The 25730-nt window shown below is 48.7% G+C and overlaps 2 protein-coding genes and 1 long non-coding RNA gene across 23 annotated transcripts in view; 1 reads left to right on the top strand and 2 right to left on the bottom strand.

The window, feature by feature from the left end:
• Positions 1 to 25730, top strand: part of LOC130537198 (ribonuclease inhibitor-like) — a 180748-nt gene that overhangs the window by 7775 nt on the left and 147243 nt on the right. The gene's annotated exons all lie outside the window — the stretch shown is intronic.
• Positions 1 to 25730, bottom strand: part of LOC130537196 (ribonuclease inhibitor-like) — a 267517-nt gene that overhangs the window by 199046 nt on the left and 42741 nt on the right. For 7 of the 21 annotated variants that reach the window (XM_057053767.1, XM_057053770.1, XM_057053774.1 and 4 more), the window contains 3 exons: positions 2603 to 2704; positions 2220 to 2332; positions 340 to 2119 (listed from right to left, as the gene is read on the bottom strand). The exons of 13 other annotated variants lie outside the window; for them this stretch is intronic. In XM_057053767.1, coding sequence (XP_056909747.1) covers positions 340 to 2119; positions 2220 to 2332; positions 2603 to 2704 — 1995 coding nt within the window. Of the gene's footprint in view, positions 1 to 339; positions 2120 to 2219; positions 2333 to 2602; positions 2705 to 4083; positions 4197 to 25730 lie in introns of those variants that run through there. One more of the 21 variants, XM_057053773.1, reaches the window with a different exon arrangement.
• Positions 5994 to 9522, bottom strand: LOC130537211 (uncharacterized). The gene is made up of 3 exons (XR_008953575.1): positions 8564 to 9522; positions 8303 to 8443; positions 5994 to 8135 (listed from the first exon to the last, which is right to left on the bottom strand). It is a non-coding gene; the product is annotated as an uncharacterized LOC130537211 (long non-coding RNA).

Raw genomic sequence — 25730 nt, 5'->3', positions numbered from 1 at the left:
GTCACGTGTCATTAGTTAAAATGTGTTTTTCTGTCGTTAGAATACGATGTATACAAACAAACAAAAGTGATTTAATGACATGACAGTAATTTCATGATAGTCAGTTAACTTGTGGCTCCTATTATTCCTGCCTTATGTTGGTTTGTCTGGATTGACCTTTGAACTTATATCCAGCCAGTGTTGAACATTTCTGGATGAATTGTTGTTGTTTTTAATTTATGGACGCTGCAATGGAGATAAAGAATTGAAGGAATGACCACTGGAGGGGGTATTGCTACCTGACATGATCCACTCGCTTGATTTAAACGCCGATGTCCGGCCCCAGAAATCTTTACTTACTTGGCCTTCCTGCAGTTCCTCACAGCTGGAATCAGGCGACGTCGTCCCTCATATGAGGTTTTGTACTGGTGCAGGTCCAGCTCATCCAGAACCTCCTCTGACATCTGCAGCAGGTCGGCCAGAGCTGAACAGTGGATCTCTGACAGTCTCCTCTCTGATTTCTTCCCTGACTTCAGGAACTCTTGGATCTCCTGATGGACTGACTGATCCTTCATCTCCATCAGACAGTGGAAGATGTTGATGCTTCTGTCTGGGGAGAATTCATCACTGTTTAGCTTCTTCAGGTTGTTGAGGACCTTCTGGATGGTTCCTGGGTGGCTGTTCCTCTGATCCAACAGTCCACCCAAGATCCTCTGATTGGACTCCAGAGAGAGACCATGAAGGAAGCGAACAAACAAGTCCAGGTGGCCATTTTCACTTTTGAGAGATTTCCTTAGTGCTCTCCTGAGGAAGTCATCAAGAGATGTGACTGGTTCAGAATATTTTAGGAACTGATTTATAACCGCTGTGTCTTTCCTGGTGTAACGGTGGAACATGTAGACGGCAGCCAGAAACTCCTGAACGCTCAGATGAACAAAGCAGTAGACTGATTTCTGGAAGATCACACTCTCTCTCTTGAAGATCTCTGTACAAACTCCTGAGTACACCGACACCTCGGAGACGTCCAGTCCACATCGCTCCAGGTCTTCTGAGTAGAACATGATGTTTCCTTTCTCCAGATGTTCAAACGCCAGCCGACCCAACTTCAGAAGGAGTTCTTTATCAGCCTCAGTCAGTTCCTCTGGTCTCTGCTTTCCTCCATACTTCTGCTTCTTCCTCTTTATCTGAACCCTCAGGAAGTGTGAGTAGAGGTCAGTCAGGGTTTGGGGCAGCTCTCCTCTCTGGTCTCTGGTCATCATGTCCTCCAGAACTATAGCAGTGATCCAGCAGAAAACTGGGATCAGACACATGATGTGGAGGCTCCTGGAGGCCTTGATGTGTGAGATGATTCTCTTGGACAGATCTTCATCACTGAACCTCCTCCTGAAGTACTCCTCCTTCTGGGAGTCAGTGAAGCCTCGTACTTCTGTGATCCTGTCAACACACGAGGGAGGAATCTGATAGGCTGCTGCAGGTCTGGAGGTGATCCAGATGAGAGCTGAGGGAAGCAGGTTCCCCTGGATGAGGTTCACCAGGAGCACGTCAACGGACGATACTTGTGTGACATCAGAGATGACCTGATGCTTGTTGAAACCCAGTGAAAATCTGCTTTCATCCAGGCCATCAAAGATGAACAGAAGTTTCCAGACAGTCAGATCTTCTGCTCTGATCTTCTGTAATGTTGGATGGAAAACATGAAGCAGTGAGAGAAGACTGTGCTGCTCATCTCTGATCAAGTTCAGCTCCCTCCATGAGAGCGGAAGCACCAGACTGATGTCTTGGTTCTCCAAACCTTCTGCCCAGTCCAGACTGAACTTCTGCACTGAGAAGGTTTTTCCAACGCCGGCGACACCGTTGGTCAGAACCACTCTGATGTGTCTCTGTTGCTCAGATAAGACTTTGAAGATGTCCTGGCACTTGATTGGAGTGTCCTGGATGTTCTTCTTGGAGGTTCTCTCAAGCTGTCTCACCTCATGTTGTGTGTCCACCTCCTCACTTTGTCCCTCAGTGATGTAGAGCTCAGTGTAGATCTTGTTCAGCAGGGTTCCACTTCCTGCTTCATGAGTTCCTTCAGTCACATGTTCACATCTTCTCTTCAGACTCATCTTATGACCTTCTATCACCTCCTGCAGATCACTTCCTGAACATAAGTAAACCAATGATTTCCATCTATAATAAATCATCAACACAACTCCAAATTCATGACATCACAAATTAAATCTCATAATGAACAGTTTTACTTTGTTTGGGCTTCATTTCAGCATCTCCAGATCTGCTTCCAGATTGTGAACAAGAGGACTCTCCTGGTGGAGCTGCCTGGTCCCAGTTTGATAGGATGTGCTCCCCCCTCTCACTATGAAACACATCTCTATTAGTCCTTTGATTTATAGGATGAAAGAACCTGATCAAGACTCAATATTGTTCCAGCATTTATGTCTGAATTCATCTTTCAGTTTAAACCTGATTCTTGTTTCTAATCAACAATATTCACATTAAGTCTGTAACTATGTGACTGTCTGAGGTTTAAGTGTTAAACATCTCCAATAATAAACTCACAACCTGCTGCTGTTAACGTGACTAACAGCTGGCACACAAACACATCATCACGCTTTAGTTTTCTTACATTTCCTCTGAACTTCTGAAGTCTATCATTCTATCTTTGGACCGGTCACTCTTCAGGGACACCCTGCTGGGCACTGTGGACTCTGCTCTGTCCTCGTCCATCCTGAGGAAACATCAGAAATAGTGATGAGACTGTGATGAAGGTAAATAATCTGTAGAGGTTGGAGTTCAATAATCCCAATTCACTGCATTTTTATCAAACAGGAACATTTCTAATCCATTCTGGATAACAACTGAATCAATAAATCAATGATGTCTCTGTATCATTTTCATGTTTTCAGAGTTTAAGCTGCTTTTTTTAACTGTTCCCTGCAGTGAGAAAAGAACTGGCACCTTTTCCAGCCCCTCATCCTGCAGCACTGAATGTGCTCTAAAGTTCTTTCCAGAGCAAACGTCTCTGCACTTGCAGCAACATGTTGTAGTCATGGATCCGTGAGGAGAACCGGATACAGGAAACGCCCCCACTTTGATCCCAAAACCCAACTGGTGGCCAACGGTGGTCCGGCAACGACGGGGACGCTGGTCCATCGGGCCCACAACACTGGTTTTCCACAGGCCAACATGGTGAAAGGACTGTCTTCAGCTCAGCCACTAAATTATCTGGTGCTACATAAACATACTAGTCAGGACTTTTTAACTCCCCTCATTTGTTCCCCTCTTCAATTATTTCTATGATCCAAGTCCTCAAAGATCACTGCTCTATTTAAAATAGATGAAAGAAATGACACCCACTCCTGCATTTCTTTCACAGTGGTTCCACAACATAGAACAATAAACCACTGGGAGAAAACGTGCAACATGAACCCAAAATCCTGTTGGTGTCCTGTGATCCTGTGTGGATTTAGTTATTTAGTTTATTGTCTTAAATTGGTCCGGCTGAGAGATGCTAACTTGCCACGATTAGATGTTGTTTGACAGGTAATACCAAAATATCCAGCTGTGACCTGGACTGTTGAACAACTCTAATAACTCTAAGAGCTTTTCACCTGTCACAAAAAAGTTTTAAAATGTTGTTATACTGTTAAGACTCTCTAACAACGTTAAAAGCATGATACTCACTTACACTCACCTTGTCGCTCTTCCTGCTCGTCTGAACAGAATACTTTAACTTTTACAACCTAATCAACAGCTTTATGGCGTATATATTACTACCATTAAAGCATTCTGGGAGGGTTTAAAGTTCAAAGTTCTTTTAGGATCAGTAGCAAAGAGCAGAAAAATAAACTAAACTTCACTTAGAAAGACTATTCAACTATAACTAAAGCCAGACTATAAGAAAGTTAAATAAGACCTCTTCATTTATAATGTATAACGATGTTTTGTGCTAAAACTAAATATGAAGTCTTGTTGAATTTTCTTAAGCCAAGAATTCTTCAGCTCTATGCAGCTCTTCAATAGTAACAAAAATGTTTTCAAATCTTGATTTTTATCTCCAAACACAACTGTCAATTCTTTTCAATAATGCTCTTCGTTTCCACTCACCTTGTCGGTCTTCAGTCTTCCTGCTCAGTCTGAACGGAATACTTTGACCTTTCCTTTTTCCTCTGTTAATGAACAACTTTATGGCTGTTGATTTATATTCCACTACTGTAAAAGCATTCTGGGAGGGTTCAAGATGAAAAGTTGTTTTGCTATTTTAATGCCCTAAATATGTTTTTGCATTTAAATTAAAACTGCTAACGTAGTTTAATGAATAAATTAGATTTATGATGCTTGACAGATTTGAAAGACTTGTAAAAGCAGCATATTTCTGCAGCCCTGGAGTCCAGGAGGAGCAGCAGAGGTCAGAATGTGTCGGAGCGCGTTTAACTATTGTCTGCAGTTCCACGCGTGTCCACCGGGTGGCGGTAAAGCACCACATGATATTTCTCCTTTTTGGAACTTCTTCAGCTGCGTTGAGCTTTAAATCTTCACCTGTCGCTCCCTTTAAGCTCTAAACTTTGCGGTTCTGTGTGTAGTTTGTTGGTTTGAATATTTTGATGAATTCTGATGACGATGAGTGAAACTGTCAATGGCCAATAGAAAGTTCGTCCATTTTTCTATTGTGTCACACATTTTCATTATTTATTGTCATTTTTGGGTCTAAACTGGACCAGTTCTGTGAGCTGTTTTGCTTTTTCTGTGGACCAGATGTTCCAGGCAGGTTCCATCATCGGACACAGACGGAGACAGGTCACGTGACAACAGTCAGCCTTTAGTTCTTTATTACAGGAGGATCTGGTTTATATACAGACACGTATCTGCAAAATACTAAAAAGTCTATGAACCCAAAGTACTAAAAAGTCTACATCCACGCACACGCGTATATTAAGTGTTTATACACACGTGTGCGCGTACGTGCACACTGTATATTCATCTAATAACTGTTAGTTTCTAAAACAGCAAAGTAGAGTCACTGAGGCACGGCTTCACCTCCTTTACACCGAGGTTTCCCTGAGCAGGTGTGATGAACTGTTGCAGAAGGAAAAGCATGGAACATGTTAATAACCGGACACAACAACACTCAGGTTTATTGTCTGACGGCATCAGTGTCTCTGGTTGCATCTGTCTGAGGAGCATTGTGAAACCAGGAGCAGTGTAAATGGGGGGGGGGGGGGGGGGGCAGTGAGTGGATGCTGCATTCATCAAACACACAATAGTCAGAAGAGAAGAAGAAGGAAGAACAGAAGCCCGTGTTCCTCAGTGTTGGTGTGGAGACGCCTGTTTGGAGGAGCAGGAAGCAGGCTGGACTCTTCCAGCTGGCTTTAATGCCACTTCTCTTCTGAGAACCTCCCAGCAGCTTTCTCTCCACCATCTTTTTACGCTGAAGCTTTTTGATCATTTCAGGTCAGATGTTCTTGGACTGAGGTTAAACATGTTTGTTCTTGTGCTCGGAGCGAACCGACGATCCTCTAAAGTCAGGCGTCCTAAAGGTGGATGTTTTCTGAGGCCTGGAGGCTTTAAAGTGGCGCTTTTACCCACTTGTCCTCGTTCTGTTGGAAACTTGATCCAAAAACCTTTTCTGGAGCTTCATGTTCTGCTTTTTTGAAGGAATGAAATGGTTTCATCAGTGCTGCCGGGGGCTGAGCAGGCTTCATAAATCTGAAGCTCTGAGATCCTTTAAAGATCTCCTGGAATCAGCAGATGGGGGTTTGATCCAAAACTGTAAGAATCAGTCAAGCTATCAAATCTTGACTCAGTCCAAGCGTGAACCAGTCCATCCAGAGCTGATTATGGCTCAGCCAGGAGGAAAGCACGGCCTGGGGGGGTTCATATGGAGCAGGCACACTCTGGCTCTATTGCTACTGAAAACAGCCCTTCAGCACAGCAGCCTGGAATACAGTTCTGGAGAACACCTGTTCCCAACAGAACCTGTTTAAAACGGGACCAGTAAAGATGCCCGGCGTGACCACGACCACGGGGAGGGGTGGGGGGCAGAGACAGGCGGTAACGCCGCTGCCCACCGATTCACCTGGAAACAACAAAAACCCCAGCAGCTTGGACCCAATATGGCAGCGTGTTCCTCAGAAACGCTCCTCAAACTCTCCCACAGCTTCATTGCTAAACAGGATTTGGGTTTTTTTGTCCGTGCTAAATGGAAAGTGTTTGTCCTTTGGTGGTCCAACAGGACCACGACTTGGATGGATGGATGATTTGATGTTATTGAGAATAAAAACAGCTGAAAATGGAAGCGGAGATGTTTCAGAGCACCAGAGTTCAGAAAGAGTTTCTAATCAAACACCGCCTGTTGGGAATGATGAATGGATGCATTTTTATTCATCTGGTGAATAAAAGACTACGTGGTGTTAGACTGATTATTAATTATAATTGTTAGACTGGTGTTGGATTTAAAAAGTCTCAATATTTGCCAACAGCCGCACGCTTTAAGAATTTACCCCGTGCGTGAATAATTCAGAATGAAGAGGGGCGCAGAAGAAAAGGTCGTTCCTCTACGTTTCTGCAGCGACATCACAGTTGTAGAGGGTGTTAGCGGGCGCTAACCAGAGCCAGCACAGCTCACTTCCCTCCCGCCGCTGATGCTAGCTGCAGATTCTTAAAGAGTTTCCCCGTTGAAGCTTAAGGGATCCCTCCAGGGCCGGCCGGGGCGAAGGGCCTGTCATCCTGCCTTATGAAGTGCAGCAGCTTCTTTCTTCTCCTCGCCCTGCCATATTTCTATTTAGCAGGTCTGCGGCCGTGCAGGCTTCAGAAAAACGGATCAGAGTGGATGGTTTGTGAAAAGGGAGGCAGCCGCGGTGAATATGCACTCGCCAAATCAACGCCCAGGACGCACCCTGCGGAGGTCAAGGTGAACCCGAACGGGATCCGCGTGAAGCACAGGGAAGCACTCGCTGCTCCTTCCTGTCGCGCCCGCCGTGCCAAAGGTTCCCTGTTTATCTGTGAGAGGGGACAGCGAGCACGAGTAATACCCCACGTGCACCCCCACGTGCACGCGTGGGGCGGCGTTCTGCGTCTCTTCCGAGTTCAAGCGGCCTCTCTTGCTGCCCGTACGCTCGCGCCTCCTTATTTAGATTAACAAACGTAATAAATCCATCATTCAATCCGCATCCATTGTGGAATTGATCCACTTCAATTCCAGGAAGTGCTCTTTGTTGTAAACACAGCATTATTTATCAGGAAGCCAAAGTGTCGTGTCTCATTAAGGACAGCTAAATGGGATTTGGAGTAAATATGGCGCATGGATAGCGCGATTTACATCGGCTTATTTATTTGTTGTCCCGCTATTATGGAAAGCATGGTAGCAATCTCATCATCATTCATTCTGTAATTAACTCCCTCTTTCTTTATCTGCTGGAAGAACGTCTTAATTGCCTCCCAAACCAGAGCGCCGCCCCTCCCCCACCCCTGCAGCTTGATGGAGGAGGAGCTACAGCTTCATTTAATGTTCAGTCATTAAAGAACCTTTACTGTGGAACCCTAAACTGCTCTTCAAACAACACCAGGAATAACATCTGGGCCCAAACACCGGTCGGGGACGTTTATAGCCGCGTTACTGGGTCAAATAAATCACGCTAACGCCAATAAAACGTTAAATTTAGCTTCGCTGTGTGGTTCAAAAACGATGACACCGAGCCTGAGACCTGCAGCCTTGCAAAATCCTATCGACGAAAGGTCGCACCTTCCAAAATTTGTCCCGCTTCCTGAGGTCTTCTGGCACATCATCATCAATCAGGACTTTTAATGATTGCCTCAGCCTGAAAAATCTGTCCCGAGTGAATCTTTCCGTTATGGGACTGACACTGATGGACCTGGACCAGTACATCCTTATTTTGGGGTACGGGAGACAGGACATCAGGATACAGGCACCAAAAAAATGGTAGACCTCATCTATTGATGTTCTGAGTAGGTCCCCACTCCTACTCAGTGACACAGCGTTGGTGCAATCAGCTATGTTTTTTTTATCAAATTGTGATCTATGTACTGTTCCACATAGTTCAGTGGGGTCCAGCTATTCCGATCATGCTCCGTTTCATCCTCATTCGTGAAATCCATGAGGTTGGGCATAAATGGAGCTGCCCTCCAGCGCATTCCACGTCCTGCACAAGAATCAAAATACAAATTGTGCTTATTGCGAAGTGACTCACACAAGCAATTCACTGAGGTGTATTAGTGCATAACATAGTTGAATCTGAGTGAACATTTATATGAAATTTTATGATTTGCCTTCAAGGCATGCCAAAATAAGAACCATTATTATTATTACCTTTATAAGATTGTCCCTGCTTGGGATTAGGGCTTGGTCCTGTTGTTGGCTCTTCTGGGCCATCATTCGAGCCATCAGCCTCATGCCGAGTTCGGCAGCTACTCCTGGGAGTGCTGGATCTGGCCGCGCCAGAGCCTGAACCTGAAAATTGGCATTTTGCTAGAAACATTGAATGGTGCTGTACCTTTATGTACTCCTCTAAAACATTTACTTAGCCCTAAAGCCCTAAAATAAACAAATATCCACTAAGTCTTTGCTAACCATTATCTTCGCCACGGAGACGTTTACGTCCCCTGCTCTGTTCAGTGGGATGTGGGATGTGGTACTCATCACCACTGCTGTCATCTTCAGTGCTGCTCTGCTCCTGAGGTTGGGGTTGATAACTGGCATCCAGGATGTCGTCATCATTGTCAGATAAATCTAATTCTGACGTGTCCCCATCCATCGCACTGAGCAATTCAAGTGCTCTTTGAAGAGTAAATCGCTCTGGAAATAAAATTGTTGGTTTGTGAGGAGATAGAGATTTGAAGAGTGAGAGTATTTTGGCAAGTTTCATGGCAAGTATCACCAATAAGCGACGTTCTAGAGTTTGTGAGGACAAATAACTGTTCTGCTTCTGTGAAAAATCATTCCAAATCAAACATAAGACAAATGACAAACCATTATCTTTATCTTTAGAGTATCTGCATATTTTATTGTAATGGGAATATAATCATTATTTGGTATGAATGAACAAAACACCTGGATGACCACACAATGAACTTTTATTAGCGTCATGGGATTGAAACAGTGCCGGTGCTTCAGTCGTGCTCTTCGGAGGTTGCTATGGCTTCGGTTGTCCACCAGATGTCCCCATCACTGAAGTCTCGAAGCTTTGAATCTTTTTCGACACAATTGTTAGGAAAGTGGTGAAGTGGTGAAGCCTCAGTGCTTCGTGAGGCTTCACTTTTTTTTCTTTTTTTTGTTCACACAAGTGAAAAAAATAGGGGTTCGGTCCCAATGTACACATATGTGGACATCGTGTTTAGCAGCATATTACATCGTTACTTTTACTAAACTTTGTCAAATTTGCATGCCATAGCAAACTTACAATGCTTATATGCAAATCTAAACAAGAATAAGCCATTAAATTTGACTGGACTTCTTACCTGGTCGATGTTTTTGTTTGGAGTTGCTACCGGAATTTTCGAACGTGTTCTCCGCCATTTTGAGTTTTCACAGTATGGTGGAGTACTCTTCTAACACCACTAGAGGGCGATGTAAGTGTCCACATATGTGGCCATCAGGACCCAGTTAAGCAGAATTAATTATTGTGGGAAATCTAGCAAAAATGTGATGTCCACATATGTGGACGCGGGGACTAGGTATTTTTAGACGGGAAACAAACGGGTTCGGCGAAAAGGCTCGTGTCTGGACACCGTATTCACCCTTTTGCATCTCTAAGAGGGCAGTTTGACACGTAAAGGTCAAGACGAAGCCAGGAGTTCACGACATTTGACGTGATTGTGCCTCCACGTGGTCCCTTAACTGCTAGCGTGAGTCTAGTTTCAACACGTCCGCCGTCAAACCCACATCTCCTCCCCGGAGATGCTTCATCAGACCTGGTCTCTAACGGGGACAGTTGCTGCGTGACTGATGGACAGAGTCCTCCTGCTCTCTGAAGCCCCTCTTCAGCTGCGGCGGGGGCCACCTCGGCTCTGAAAATGGAGGTGGTCTGCACCAAATGTCTCTAGTCCAACAGTAAACCAGCACACGTCCCAGAGGGGACTATTAAACCGCCGCAGGCCGACTGTCCCACTTTAATCTCACGCCAGAGACCATTTCCAAGCGTGTCGTCTTCACCTCAGGCGGGGGATCACTGGACACCCCCTGTCCCTGTGGGGGATGAAGACGAGCCACGTTCCTCCGGCGTTTAAGCCGAGGAAGTAAACAAAGAGCAAACAGACAGAACAGATCATTGGCAACAACGTTCACTTAGAACAGGGGCACAATTTAGAGCAAGCAGCAGCATTATAGCGGCGCCAAATGACTCCTTCATTCAGCAAATACCAGCCTGAGCAGAGCTGCTCACGCTCCAGGGTCCTTTTCTTAATATGGCAGCGCTTTAAATGCACCTTTATTCTGCGGGAACCACTCCGGAGCTGCTTTGCACTTTCTTTTGCTGCCAATAAAGGTAAAGAGTAAACATGGTAGAAATCAGCAGAGCTGATCCAACACAAACATCTGTCACCGCGGCAACCCCGACACAAGCTAATAACGCTGCTCACTGCTGCTAATACCGCCCAGAAATGGCTACATTAGCCACATGATTGGTCGGCATTTGCCGTTGCTGCGGTAGAATGTTGGAATTTCATCCAAAACTGAAGGAAAAGAAGAGCGTTGCTGCAAATCTGAACCTTTGGTTTCGTCCAAAACAGCTGAATTTGTGACTTTACGGGACAATTTCAGCAGACCAGGACTTCTTTACGTTTCCATTCCCAACAAAATGACGGGTCATTTTACCGTCGCGCTGCTCTTTGAAGCACACGTTGTCTTTCTGCGTGACTGTGAAGCTAAAGGAGCGCTGCAGAGCGCGTTTTCTACGTGGTGATGTGAAGGATAAACGTCGACGCTAAAGTGAAGCTCTCACATCCAAACATCTCAGCTCAGCTCTTTCACAGCAGCCAGGTTGGGCTGACCCGTTTTAACCCTCCACAACAGCGGCGAGATCCTCAGAGATAGAAAATCCGTCACCTTCCGAAGGAAAACACTCACGATTCAGCGTTCCTTTATGCTAACGCTGAAGGCTGCTGCTGCTTCGACACGACAGAATCTCCTTTCTGCTGATGCTCTCTGTCCGTGGTGCTGAACACCAGAACCAGGACCGGTTTACAGGTCCACCCCTGTGGGCCTGACCTGTAGAAACAGGCCCGAGGGGCACCTATCTCCCCCTAGAGGAAGGCAAGTGTCACTACACCATATCTGACCGCCGCCGATGCTACTTTTGGTGAGTGCGATGCTACACAACGCTCATAATCTGTGGCAGCTAGCAGCGCAGCGGCAGAGATCGCCTCCCCTCCACCTCATTTGCTAACAAATATCAGCGAATACCCGGTTCGCCGCTGATCGCACCAGACAGGAAAGTAATATCGATGCATTAGCGTCTGACTGCAGTTGTCAGAGGGAATGCAGCGCGGGCTGGCGTAGCGCACAGCGCTGTAGACAACTGTCACCATGCATTCATCACGGCGCCGGTCGGCACACCGTTCCCACCTTAAGCACTGGCTAAATTAATCACTCTCCCCGTCACATCCAAGCCTCCGGGAGGAGCGGCGTAAAAGGCTTTACGGTCTCCGAGGAATTCGCTGGGTGTCCGTGATAAAACCTCCCTTCAAGCGCCGCGTGTTTCCCTTCCTTTATTGCCCCGTTAAGGCCTGTTAAGTTGGCAGGTTCGCTACTGTAACGTTTTTAAATCTCATTTAGCATTCCGCCTCAGCGCCACCTCGATCACCGCGGCTGTAAACCAGAGCCGACGGCCGGCGCTTCGCCACGCCAGACGTGCCGGCGCGTGATTATCGACGCCTGAAGGCGTTCGGGACCGAAGCGACTGTCGGCGGCGCGATTCCGGAAGCTAACGGAACATCTGGAAGCGAAGCAGATGCTCGCTAACAGGAGGGAGGGGCCGCGCGGCGGCGTGACATCACACCTTTTACACTAGATGGCACATTTACGCCAATTTATCACGTTACAGCCGACGCGCAAATCAAGCGGCGTAGGTGGACTACGCGCACACGTGCCCGGATCACGGATAAACACGCCTGTTCGCGGTGAGAGGAAAACATACTCACGAACAGAAGTGACCTCGGACTCTCTCTCAGAGCGCCGGACGCACTCTCACACTCTCGCATCCAGGTCGGAAAAAAAACAATTTTATGGCTTTTCCACAGTAGTAAAGACGTTCGAAACTAATGAGCAAAGAGCAAAAATAGATCAAAGGTAGAGATTTTAAGATCTAGCAAATGGCAACATTTTCGACACTAGCGCGGCTCCGGAAATGCCAACTTCATTAGCGTCAAGCGGCCCAGGCTTGATGAAAACTAAGCCGCGATTTCAGGAGAAGCCGATATGAGAGGAGAGGATTAGCAGCCTGTCAGCAAGCTGCAGGAGAATTCAGGCAGAGCGCGGCGCGAGGTAGCCGCGAGGTAGCCGCGAGGTAGCCGCGAGGTAGCCGCGCGGCATCAAAGTTCGCCTTTATTACAGAATCTAATGAGGATTTGCACATGCAGCAGCAAGTAAATCGCCCCATGAGCGTCGCTGATAGCACCGGCTTTTCCAATCACAGCTTCTGGAAACACGTACAGAAACAGCACTTCTTAAAGTTACTAATGATCTTCTCATAGCTTCCGATCATGGACTGGTCTCTATGCTGGTTCTGCTGGACCTCAGTGCTGCTTTTGATCCAGTTGATCACAGCATCCTGTTACAGAGACTGGATCATGTGATTGGGATTAAAGGGACAGCACTAGACTGGTTTAGATCATACTTATCTGATAGATACCAGTTTGCCCATGTCCATGGTGTTCCCTCCTCCTACAGTAGGGTTAGCCATGGGGTTCCTCAAGGTTCTGTACTTGGACCAATCCTCTTCACCTTGTACATGCTTCCCTTAGGGAACATTATTCGGCAGCATGGGATAAATTTTCATTGTTATGCTGATGACACTCAGCTTTATTTATCCATGAAACCAGAGGAGACAGAGAAGTTAGTGAAGCTCCAGACCTGTCTTAAAGACATAAAGTCCTGGATGTCTTCAAATTTCCTCCTCCTTAACCCAAGAAAAACTGAGGTCATGGTGTTTGGTCCTGAACCTCTCAGGGATAGATTAGATCACATGATCACTCTAGATGGTATCTCATTAACATCTAGTCTCTCTGTGAGGAATCTAGGAGTAACTTTTGATCAAAACCTGTCCTTCAACTCACACATTAAAACATTCTCTAGAAGTGCCTTTTTTCACCTGAGGAACATCTCAAAGATCAGGAAACTGCTGATGCGGCATGATGCTGAAAAGTTAGTCCATGCATTGTTACTTCCAGGCTGGACTATTGTGATTCTTTATTATCAGGGTGTCCAAACAACTCTTTAAGAAGCCTCCAGTTGATCCAAAATGCTGCAGCCAGAGTTCTGACAGGTATTGACCACAGAGGTCACATTACTCATGTAATGGCGTCGCTTCACTGGCTGCCCGTTCAATCAATCAATCAATCAATCTTTATTTATATAGCGTCTTATACAATCAAAATTGTTTCAAGGTGCTTTCCAGAATCCCAGGGCCTGACCCCAGACAAGCAACAGTGGCAAGGAAAAACTCCCCTTTAACAGGAAGAAACCTTGAGCAGGACCAGGCTCATGTAGGCAGACACTCCTGCTAATGGTGGGGGGGGGGGGGGAGAGGAGAGGAGGGAGGACAGGTAGAGGATAGGATAGAGAGGAGAGGAGAGGTAGAGTGAAGGGGAGGTAGAGGAGAGGAGAAGGAGGAGGAGGGGAAAGAGGAGAGAAAAGAAGAGGAGAGGGAGAGGAAAAGGAGAAGGAGGTGGAGAGGAGAGGAGAGGAGAGGAGAGGAGAGGAGAGGAGAGGGAGAGGGAGAGGGAGAGGAGAGGAGAGGCACAGAGCACAGAAACACACACAAAAAATATGATGCACATCACTTCAATGGGGCCGGCGGTCATTATGCAGCTCCGAGGGCGGTGATACCTGTAAATAAATAGGAGGGGGGGGGGGGAAGCAGAAAAACTACACTAGAATCAGCATAACTAGTCTGCTTGATGAGGAGAGGAGAGGGGAGGGGAGGGGAGAGGAGAGGAGAGGAGAGGAGAGGGAGAGGAGAGGAGAGGAGAGGAGAGGAGAGAGAGGAGAGGAGAGGAGAGGAGAGGAGAGGAGAGGAGAGGAAACCATGACCCAGTGGAGTGACAGAGGCCTGTCAGGCGATCATGTTTCCGGACCCCGGCAGCCTTGGCCTATAACAGCATAGCTAGAATGTGACCTAACGATTAGACGACCCCCTAAGTATGATAATCTGTCTGTCTATGATAGTAACTGGAACTACTGAATTAGTAACAATAAGCTTTTTCAAAGAGGAAGGTTTTGAGTCTGATCTTAAAAGTAGCGATGGAGTCAGCCTCCTGTACCTGGACAGGGAGCTGGTTCCATAGCAGGGGGGCCTGGACAGAGAGCTGGTTCCATAGCAGGGGGGCCTGGACAGGGAGCTGGTTCCATAGCAGGGGGGCCTGGTAGCTAAATGCTCGGCCCCCATTCTACTCCTAGAAACTCTGGGAACCACTAGTAGACCAGCATTCTGAGAGCAGAGCGGTCTATTGGGCTGGTCAGGTGTCACTAGCTCCTCCAGGTAGGATGGAGCTAGGCCTCTGAGGACCTTGTAGGTCAGAAGAAGGGTTTTAAAAATGATTCTAAATTTAACGGGCAGCCAATGAAGAGACGCCATTACAGGAGTAGTCATGTGATCTCTTTTGTCAATACCTGTCAGAACTCTGGCTGCAGCATTTTGGATCAACTGGAGGCTTCTTAAAGAGTTGTTTGGACACCCTGATAATAAAGAATTACATAATCCAGCCTGGAAGTAACAAAAGCATGACTAACTTTTCAGCATCATGCTGCGTCAGTAGTTTCCTGATCTTTGAGATGTTCCTCAGGTGAAAAAAGGCACTTGTAGAGACTAATTTAATGTGTGAGTTGAAGGAGAGATTTTGATCAAAAGTTACTCCTAGATTCCTCACAGAGAGACTAGATGTTAATGAGATCCCATCTAGAGTGATCATGTGATCTAATCTATCCCTGAGAGGTTCAGGACCAAACACCATGACCTCGGTTTTCTGGGTTAAGGAGGAGGAAATTTGAAGACATCCAGGACTTTATGTCTTTAAGACAGGTCTGGAGCTTCACTAACTTCTCTGTCTCCTCAGGTTTCATGGATAAATAGAGCTGAGTGTCATCAGCATAACAATGAAAATTTATCCCATGCTGCCGAATAATGTTTCCTAAGGGAAGCATGTACAATGTGAAGAGGATTGGTCCGAGTACGGAACCTTGAGGAACTCCATGGCTAACCCTACTGTATGAGGAGGGAACGCCGTGGACATGGGCAAACTGGTATCTATCAGATAAGTATGATCTAAACCAGTCTAGTGCTGTCCCTTAATCCCAATCACATCCAGTCTCTGTAACAGGATGCTGTGATCAACTGGATCAAAAGCAGCACTGAGGTCCAGCAGAACCAGCATAGAGACCAGTCCATGATCGGAAGCTATGAGAAGATCATTAGTGACTTTAAGAAGTGCTGTTTCTGTGCTGTGATGAGCTCTAAAGCCTGACTGAAACATCTCAAACAGGCTGTTCCTCTGCAGGTGCTCCAGTAACTGAGTCACCACCACCTTCTCTAGAACTTTAGAGATAAAAGGATGGTTGGATATTGGCCTATAATTTGCCAAGACATCGGGATCCAGTGATGGTTTTTTAAGCAACGGCTTAATCACTGCCACCTTGTAGGACCGGGGTACATAACCTGACACTAAAGAACCATTGATCTGGTCCAGGATAGAACTGCCTATCAGTGGTAGAACATCCTTCAACAGGTGTGTTGGGATGGGATCTAAAAGACACGTAGTGGTCTTGGATTTCTGAATTAGCGATGACGCCTCAGAAAAATATATAGGGCTGAAGGAGCTTAAGGGCTCGTTGGAGAACCTGTATGTTCCCACAGTCGGCACATCTGGTGATGGTCCAGTTGTGGGATGGCCTGGTTAGCTTTCTCTCTGATAGCTAGAACTTTATCAGTGAAGAAGCTCATGAAGTTTTCACCACTAGGGGAAGAAGGGATACGTGGATCTAAAACACTGTGACTCTTGGTTAATTTGGCCACAGTGCTGAGAAGAAACCTGGGGTTGTTCTTATTTTCCTCAATCAAAGAAGAAAAATAAGCTGTTCTAGCCTTGTGGAGGGCCTTTTTGTAAACTAATAGACAGTCTTTCCAGGCTACATGGTAGCTGTCTATCTTACAAGAATGCCACTTCCTTTCCAGTCTTCGCGCTTTCTGCTTGAGGGTCCTGATATGTGAATTATTACCAGGGGCCACACCTCCTCTGATTTACTATTTTCTTTTTCAGGGGGGCACCAGAATCAAGCGTGATCTCAGTGAGGTTGCTGCACCTTCAGCAATAGAGTCGAACTCAGCAGGGCTCAGATTATAATGACTGATCCCTGGGGAAACACATGGTGGTCCTGGGATCAGCACAGGGATCACTTCCTTAAACTTAGCTACAGCATTATCTGAAAGACATCTGCTATAGTGAGACTGAGCTCTGAGGATAGAAGAATCCTTAATCATAAATGTAAAAGTGATCAAAGAGTGGTCTGACAGGAGGGGGTTCTGAGGGAACACTGACACATGTTCTACCTCAACACCATAAGTCAGAACTAGATCTAGGGTGTGGTTAAAGCTGTGAGTTGGTTGGTTTATCTGCTGGAGGAAACCAACTGACTCAAGTAATGAAGTGAAGCCATTTCTAAAGCTGTCGTTTATAACGTCCATATGGATATTAAAGTCTCCAATGATAATGACTTTTTCCGTTCTAAGGACCAAGTCAGATAAGAAATCAGAGAACTCAGACAGGAACTCTGAATGTGGCCCAGCAGGGGGCCGATATACAACTACAAACAGAAGTGGCTTTTCTGTCCTCCAGTTCAGATGAGTGATGCCAAGAGTCAGGCTTTCAAATGAACTGAAGCTATGTTTTGGTCTGGGATTAATTAATAACTTGGAGTGATAGATTGCTGCCACTCCCCCTCCTCGACCAGTAACACGAGGAATATGATAATTAAGATGGGTAGGAGGGGTAGATTCATTTAAGCTAACATACTCCTCCTCCTGAAGCCAGGTCTCAGTAAGACAAAATAAATCAATGTGATGATCCACTATCAGGTCGTGCACTAACAGGGATTTACACAAAAGAGATCTAATATTTAACAGTCCACACTTAATTGTGACATTAGTTTCTCCAACTTGTGCTTCAGTATTAATTTTAATAAGATTATGGTGATTGACGGCTCCCCTGCTCTGTGTTGGGGAACTTTTAACCGTGGAACAGAGACTACCTCTATAGTGTTAAATATGTTATTGTTGGCAGATGAGGTTCTAAGGAAGCAGCAGAGAGGTGTGTAAGACTACAGCTCTGCATCCTGGTCTGGACCCTGGATTGTCAGGTCACTTTGGGGTAATAAATTTAGCCAGATTACTAGAAATGACCCCTCCCTGGGCTGCCACCTATATCGTGGTGGAGGGGTTGCGTTGTCCCAATGATCCCAGGAGCTCCGTTGTCTGGGGCTATATGCCCCTGGTAGGGCCACCCATGGCAAACAGGTCCTAGGTGAGGGACCAGACAAAGCGTAGCCCAGGACCCCCCTAATGAAGATAAATAACATTGGTCTCAAGTTTCCCTTGCCCGGATGCGGGTCACCGGGGCCCCCTCCTGGAGCCAGGCCTGGGGGTGGGGCACATTGGCGAGCGCCTGGTGGCCGGACCTCTGCCTATGGAGTCCGGCCGGGCGCAGCCCGAAGAGGCAACATGGGACCCCCTTCCCGTGGGCTCACCACCTGCAGGAGGGGCCAAGGGGGTCGGGTGCATTGTGTTTTGGGTAGCAGCCGGAGGGGCAGGGACCTTGGCGGTCTGATTCCCGGCTGCACAAACTGGCTCTAGGGACATGGAATGTCACCTCTCTGGTGGGAAAGGAGCCTGAGTTGGTGCGCGAGGTTGAGAAGTTCCGACTAGATATAGTTGGCCTCACCTCGACGCACGGCAAGGGCTCTGGAACCAGTCTTCTTGAGAGGGGTTGGACTCTCTACCACTCTGGAGTTGCCGATGGTGAGAGGCGACGAGCAGGGGTGGCAATTCTGGTTGCTCCCCGGCTCAGTGCCTGTATTGGAGTTTACCCCGGTGGATGAGAGGGTAGCCTCCCTTCGCCTTCGGGTGGGGGGACGGATCCTGACTGTTGTTTGTGCCTATGGTCCAAACAGCAGTTCAGCGTATCCACCCTTTTTGGAGTCCTTAGAGGGAGTGCTGGAGAGTGCCCCTTCTGGGGGCTCCCTCGTCCTCCTGGGTGACTTCAATGCTCACGTTGGCAATGACAGTGTGACCTGGAGAGGTGTGATTGGGAAGAACGGCCCCCCTGATCTGAACCCGAGTGGTGTTTTGTTATTGGACTTCTGTGCTCGTCTCAGATTGTCCATAACGAACACCTTGTTCAGACATAAAGGCGTCCACATGTGCACTTGGCACCAGGACGCCTTAGGCCGCAGATCGATGATCGACTTTGTGGTTGTGTCATCGGATTTGCGGCCGCATGTTCTGGACACTCGGGTGAAGAGAGGGGCGGAGCTGTCAACTGATCACCACCTGGTGGTGAGTTGGCTCCGATGGTGGGGAAGGATGCCGGACAGACCTGGCAGGCCCAAACGTGTTGTGAGGGTCTGCTGGGAACGCCTGGCAGAGTCCCCTGTCAGAAGGAGCTTCAACTCACGCCTCCGGGAGAGCTTTGACCATGTCCCGGGGGAGGCGGGGGACATTGAGTCCGAGTGGACCATGTTCCGTGCCTCCATTGTCGAGGCAGCTGACCGGTGCTGTGGCCGCAAGGTGGTTGGTGCCTGTCGTGGCGGCAATGCCCGAACCCGCTGGTGGACACCAGCGGTGAGGGATGCCGTCAAGCTGAAGAAGGAGTCGTATCGGGCTTACTGGCCTGTGGGACTCCTGAGGCAGCAGATGGGTACCGGCGTGCCAAGCGGAGTGCAGCTACGGCGGTTGCCGAGGCAAAGACTCGGGCATGGGAAGAGTTCGGTGAGGCCATGGAGAACGACTTTCGGACGGCCTCGAAAAGGTTCTGGACCACCATCCGGCGTCTGAGGAGGGGGAAGCAGTGCACTGTCAACACTGTGTGACAGTGGTGACAGTGGTGAATATAGTGGTGATGGTGTGCTGCTGACCTCAACTCGGGATGTTGTGGATCGGTGGAAGGAATACTTCGAGGACCTCCTCAATCCCACCAACACGCCTTCCAGTGAGGAAGTAGGGCCCGGGGACCTGGAGATGGGCTCTCGTATCTCCGGGGCTGAAGTTGCCGAGGTAGTTAAAAAACTCCTCGGTGGCAAGGCCCCGGGGGTGGATGAGATCCGCCCAGAGTCCCTTAAGGCTCTGGATGTTGTAGGGCTGTCGTGGTTGACTCGACTCTGCAACATCGCGTGGACATCGGGGGCAGTGCCGCTGGATTGGCAGACCGGGGTGTGTCCCTCTTTTTAAGAAGGGGGACCGGAGGTGTGTTCCAACTATAGGGGGATCACACTCTCAGCCTCCCTGGCAAGGTCTATTCAGGGGTACTGGAGAGGAGGGTCCGCCGGATAGTCGAACCTCGGATTCAGGAGGAGCAATGTGGTTTTCGTCCTGGGCGTGGAACAGTGGACCAGCTCTACACCCTCAGCAGGGTCTTCGAGGGTACATGGGAGTTTGCCCAACCAGTCCACATGTGTTTTGTGGACTTGGAGAAAGCATTCGACCGTGTCCCTCGGGGGGTCCTGTGGGGGGTCCTCCGAGAGTATGGGGTGTCGGGCCCGCTGATACGGGCTGTCCGCTCCCTGTACGATCGGTTGCCAGAGTTTGGTCCGAATTGCTGGCAGTAAGTCGAACTCGTTTCCGGTGAGGGTTGGCCTCCGCCAGGGCTGCCCTTTGTCACCGATTCTGTTCATAATTTTTATGGACAGAATTTCTAGGTGCAGTCATGGTGTTGAGGGGATCCGGTTTGGTGACCTCAGGATCACGTCTCTGCTTTTTGCGGATGATGTGGTCCTGTTGGCTTCATCGGCCCGTGACCTCCAACTATCACTGGATCGGTTCGCCGCCGCCTGTGAAGCGGCTGGGATGAGAATCAGCACCTCCAAATCCGAGGCCATGGTTCTCAACCGGAAAAAGGTGGAGTGCCTTCTCCGGGTAAGGAGGAGAGATCCTGCCCCAAGTGGAGGAGTTTAAGTACCTCGGGGTCTTGTTCACGAGTGAGGGAAGAATGGAGCGGGAGATCGACAGGCGGATCGGTGCGGCGTCCACAGTAATGCGGGCTCTGCACCGGTCCGTTGTGGTGAAGAGAGAGCTGAGCCGAAAGGCGAAGCTCTCGATTTACCGGTCGATCTTCGTTCCTACCCTCACCTATGGTCATGAGCTTTGGGTCATGACCGAAAGAACAAGATCACGGGTACAAGCGGCTGAAATGAGTTTCCTCCGTAGGGTGGCTGGGCTCTCCCTTAGAGATAGGGTGAGAAGCTCTGCCATCCGGGAGGAGCTCGGAGTAGAGTCGCTGCTCCTCCGCGTTGAGAGAGGAGCCAGATGGGGTGGCTTGGGCATCTAGTCAGGAGGATGCCCCCTGGACGCCTCCCTGGTGAGGTGTTCAGGGCATGTCCCTCCGGTAAGAGACCCCCGGGGAGACCCAGGACACGTTGGAGAGACTATGTCTCTCGACTGGCCTGGGAACGCCTGGGGATCCTCCGATGAGCTGGAGGAGGTGGCTGGGGAGAGGGAAGTCTGGGGGCTTCTCTCCTAAGGCTGCTGCCCCCGCGACCCGACCCCGGAATAAGCGGCAGAGAATGGATGGATGGATGGATACTAGAAATGAGAGAAGCGCCATCTCGAGTGGGATGGACACCGTCTCTCCAAATCAGACCAGGTTTTCCCCAGAAGGTGTTCAATGTCTATAAAGGCCACCTGGTTATCGGGGCACCACCGTGACAGCCAGCGACGAAGCGAAGCGACGACATGCGGCTAAACATCAATCATCGCTGGCCAGATTGGGGAGGGGACCAGAGAATGCTACGGAGTCCCACATCGTTTTTGCGTAGTTACACACCGACTCCAAGTTAATTTTAGTGACCTCCGACTGACGAAGCCGGGTGTCGTTGGCTCCGACGTGAATAATAACTTTACCAAATTTACGTTTACGTCTCGCCAGCAGCCATAAATTTGCTTCTATGTCGCCCGCTCTGGCCCCCGGAATGCCACCTAACTATGGTCGCTGGAGTCGGCTTCACGTGGCGCAAAACAGAGTCGCCAATTACCAGGGTCGGTTTCTCAGCGGGTGTGTCGCCGAGTGGGGAAAGCGGTTAGCCACAGGAAGCGGGTGGTGGGGCACCGCGGGCCTTTGTTTTGGGCTACGCTTCCTGCGAACCGTCACCCAGCCGCCCTGGCTAGCCGGCTGCTCGGCTGCTGCCGGGGGACCGCTAGCTGTAGCTACGCTAGGCGGCTCCGCAGCAGCTAGCTTACCCTGGCTACATGACGCAACTCCAGCTAACTCCAAGCTGCGGAACCGCGTCTCAAGCTCGCTAAGTCTCGCCTCCATAGCCGTAAATAAACTCCACTTTCTGCACCTATTCCCTTCACTAAGGGAGGCAGAGGAGTAACTAAACATTTCACACTCTGAACAGACAAGACACCGGTGTGAAACAGACGGTGAGGCCATGCTAGCGCTAGTGATCGGCGAAGCCCTGTATTTGTTTTATATGGGTTGTTTCTTACTGTTGATATCAGGTGACTAGAATGTCTCAAGTGTTCAAAATTTTAAGTGAAGTGAATACAACACACCAAGTGTTCAATATTAAGTGAATACGGCACCCCGTGCACAATGCAACCAACGAACGATAGAAGAGACAGGAAGTGACGCAATACTCACCAAACAATGAGGCGGAATCAACCGTTAAATTTAGAATAATTTTTAAAACCCTTCTTTTGACCTACAAGGTCCTCAGAGGCCTAGCTCCATCCTACCTGGAGGAGCTAGTGACACCTTACCAGCCCAATAGACCGCTCTGCTCTCAGAATGCTGGTCTACTTGTGGTTCCCAGAGTCTCTAGGAGTAGAATGGGGGGCCGAGCATTTAGCTACCAGGCCCCCCTGCTATGGAACCAGCTCCCTGTCCAGGCCCCCCTGCTATGGAACCAGCTCCCTGTCCAGGCCCCCCTGCTATGGAACCAGCTCCCTGTCCAGGTACGGGAGGCTGACTCCATCGCTACTTTAAGATCAGACTCAAAACCTACCTCTTTGAAAAAGCTTATTGTTACTAATTCAGTAGTTCCAGTTACTATTATAGACAGACAAATTATCATACTTAGGGGGTCGTCTAATCGTTAGGTCACATCTTAGTTATGCTGTTATAGGCCAAGGCTGCCGGGGTCCGGAAACATGATCACCTGACAGGCCTCTGTCACTCCACTGGGTCATGGTTTCCTCTCCTTTCCTCTCCTTTCCTCTCCTCATCAAGCAGATTAGTTATGCTGATTCTTGTGTAGTTTTTTGCTCCCCCCCCCCCCCCTCTATTTATTACAGGTCAGGCATCACCGCCATCGGAGCTGCATAATGACCTCGGCCCCGCTTGACCCCGCATGAAGTGATTGTGCATCATATTTTTGGTTGTGTGGGTGTTTCTGTGCTCTGTGCCTCTCCTGGCTCGAAGAGCTCAGGAGAGGTAGAGAAAGAGAAGAGGAAGAGAAGAGAAGAGAGAAGGAAGAGAAGAGAAGAAGTGAAGAAAAGAGAGAAGGGGAAGAGAAGAGAAGACGAAAAGAAGCCTCTCAGAGAAGAGAAGGAAGACTCTAAAGAGAGCGAAGCTTCCGCGAAGAGAAGAGTCCCCCTCCTTCTTTCCTGTCGAAAGAGAAGACTCATCTCCTCTCTCCTCTTTCCTCTCCCCCCTCCTCCTTCTCCTCTCCTCTACCTCCCCTCCACTCTACTTCTCCTCTCCTCTACCCCTTCCTCTCCTCTCTATCCTATCCTCTACCTGTCCTCCCTCCTCTCCTCTCTCTTTACCCAGCCCCCCATCAGCAGGAGGTCCCCCTACATGAGCCTGGTCCTGCTCAAGGTTTCTTCCCGTTAAAGGGGAGTTTTCCTTGCCACTGTTGCAGGAAAATGCAGGAAACACGCTAGCTGGTAACGAGCTAACGATTCGAGCGAGCCAAGCACGATCCCTTCTTCCTGGCGCTAAAACAGGAGGAGGCTAATTAGATTAGCTTCACTGATTTCTTCTGACATCGCAGCAGATTTTTTAGTTCGAGCTCAAAAGGTTGAGGATTAGCGTTCGGATAACCGCAGCGCTACAATATTCAAATTCTACGTCATAATTTCACTTTTAATGAGGCGCCAAGTCATTTCTCCGTGGTCGCCACGGCGACCATCGCCTCGCCGATCGCTGTTACACCGCAGACGGCGGGTAATAAAACGCAACCGCGCCGGAAGCTAGAACAAACCCGACAAACTAAATTAGAAACTTTTTACAGGTCTGTGGGTGGAAAATATAAAAAACAAGTGTTGGTGTTGGTGTAGCTAGCGTCGATATTCCTTTAGCGTGACAGCAGGAGAATGGAAGGCAACGGCCGTCGATCGTCAGCGGTGATTGTAAGGAGCCGCCGGATCGACTCCGACAATCACCCGCAATTAAATCGATTGGACGAATCTCCAATATGGCGGCGGCGAAACAAAGAGGAGAGCGGCGCGATGAATGATTCACCCGGCGTATCGCCCCTGTAATTTGGTTTGACAAGCTAATGAGGCTGCGCCGCGCTGCATGCTAATCGGCGTGCTGTATGCTACAGTTCCGGCTACTGAGGGAAAATAAAAAGGAGGGCGCCAAAAAAAAGCTGATCTGGATTAAAAACAAAGGAATAAAAAGTCGCGTTTTCATCCATCTGTGAAATAATCTCACATTTGTTCCCATCTCCGGCTCATCTGGAACATCTGTCCAGAATCGCATCCCATCTCCCTTCTCCAAAACACCCTCCCCCCTCATTTTCTTTCATTTCATTCCAACCCTCAAATCCATCCATCTGGATACGAGAACGCTCCGAGATTTATGTCCCGCGCTGCAGCGGGCCCCCGGCGTTAGCGCCGTCTTTGGCGCCGCGGCGTCATCGGACGTGATGGAGATGCTGGGACCGGTTCTGCGCTCAGGTGGGTCGGAATGTTTGAGGTTTCGGGATTAGAAATGAACTCCGCATTTGAAATATCCCGCTGTTCTCCGGGTGGCTCCCCTGCCAGAAATGTGATCACAGCGGATTGAATCTCAGTTTCTTCCAGTTTTACTTTTAATGTCGTTAGCTGAGTTTTGGAAATTCGTCTGCGGACTTAATGCCGTTTCTGGAAGCCATGAGCCGCTCCGCTAACAGGTTTGACCTGAATTATATGAATGGCTGCTTTAATATTTGCCTTAAAATGCTAATGTTAGAAGCTAATTCCTCAGTCCCCGTTGTTATTTATTCACTCTTATTTGATTAAACCCTCTCCCCTCAGATCAGGGCTCCAATAACGGAACCCGACCACCAGACGGTGTTAAGACGGGCACGCAGCTAAACTTTGGGATCTCATTTCGCTAAAAGCCCATTATCGTGATCCCTCGGGGGGGTGCGGGACACGTTAAATTCCAAACAGAGCAAAGCTCCGCGCCCTCTGAAAACCGGGACAAGCTGCTCAAATAAAGGCAAAAGCACAAATGCTGCGACCTGTTCGGCCTCATCGGGTCTCGATAACGGACCGCCGGGAACCCGGACCAGACGAACCCGCTTCGGATACGTCTTGGTTTGGGGAGCTTCGTACAAGAACATCGGCTGTTCCACCAGGGGAAGAAGCCCAAAAGTTCCTCTGGGTCACATCAGGACAACATCTGGTTGAGCCACCATCTAAAAACTGGAGATTTGGGTCTATACCACTATAACACACACACACACACACACACACACACACACACACACACACACACACACACACATCAGTATCAGTGTTCCAAATCCTGTTTTCTTTTTCTGCCAGCTCTTCCTCCAGCGATTACCCCATCTTGCGCAGTGTCCCGCCCTGCTGAGGCAGAGCCGTACTGGGATGGAGCGTTACCGCGGCGATCCAGCTCAGTGGGCTCCATTGCCTCGGCTGAGGAGTACGACAGTGTGAAGTCCCGCAGTGAGCTGATGTTTGAGAAACAGTCTGGGAGACACGGACTGGTGACCCGAGTCACACACGCTGCCAGGACGTTTCCAGAAACATTTAAACACATGAGATATAGAAGCATCAGTAGCTTCATTTGAGTTCTGAGCTTTGGTGTCTGTGTGGAGCTGTGAAACCACAAGAAGAGGGAGGAGCCATCAGCTGTACGCAGAGATCAAGCCGGCTGTGGATGGAGCCACTACATCATTAAACACATGCGCAACAAGAACGACGACAATGAGCTCAGATGGTTCAAACAGAGTCCTCAACCCAAAGTCTGATTTAAAAAGATCAAAAGTGGCGTAAATGTCTGGTCCTGACAGGAGAAGGATAACTGGGCGGCATCGCTCGTACAGTAGACCCACTCTGCCTCTTCCTGGTTACCCCGGT

The sequence above is a fragment of the Takifugu flavidus genome, chromosome 14 (genome assembly GCF_003711565.1).
Source record: "Takifugu flavidus isolate HTHZ2018 chromosome 14, ASM371156v2, whole genome shotgun sequence".
Taxonomy (NCBI): Eukaryota; Metazoa; Chordata; class Actinopteri; order Tetraodontiformes; family Tetraodontidae; genus Takifugu; species Takifugu flavidus.
This window is presented reverse-complemented; position numbering and strand designations above follow the sequence as displayed.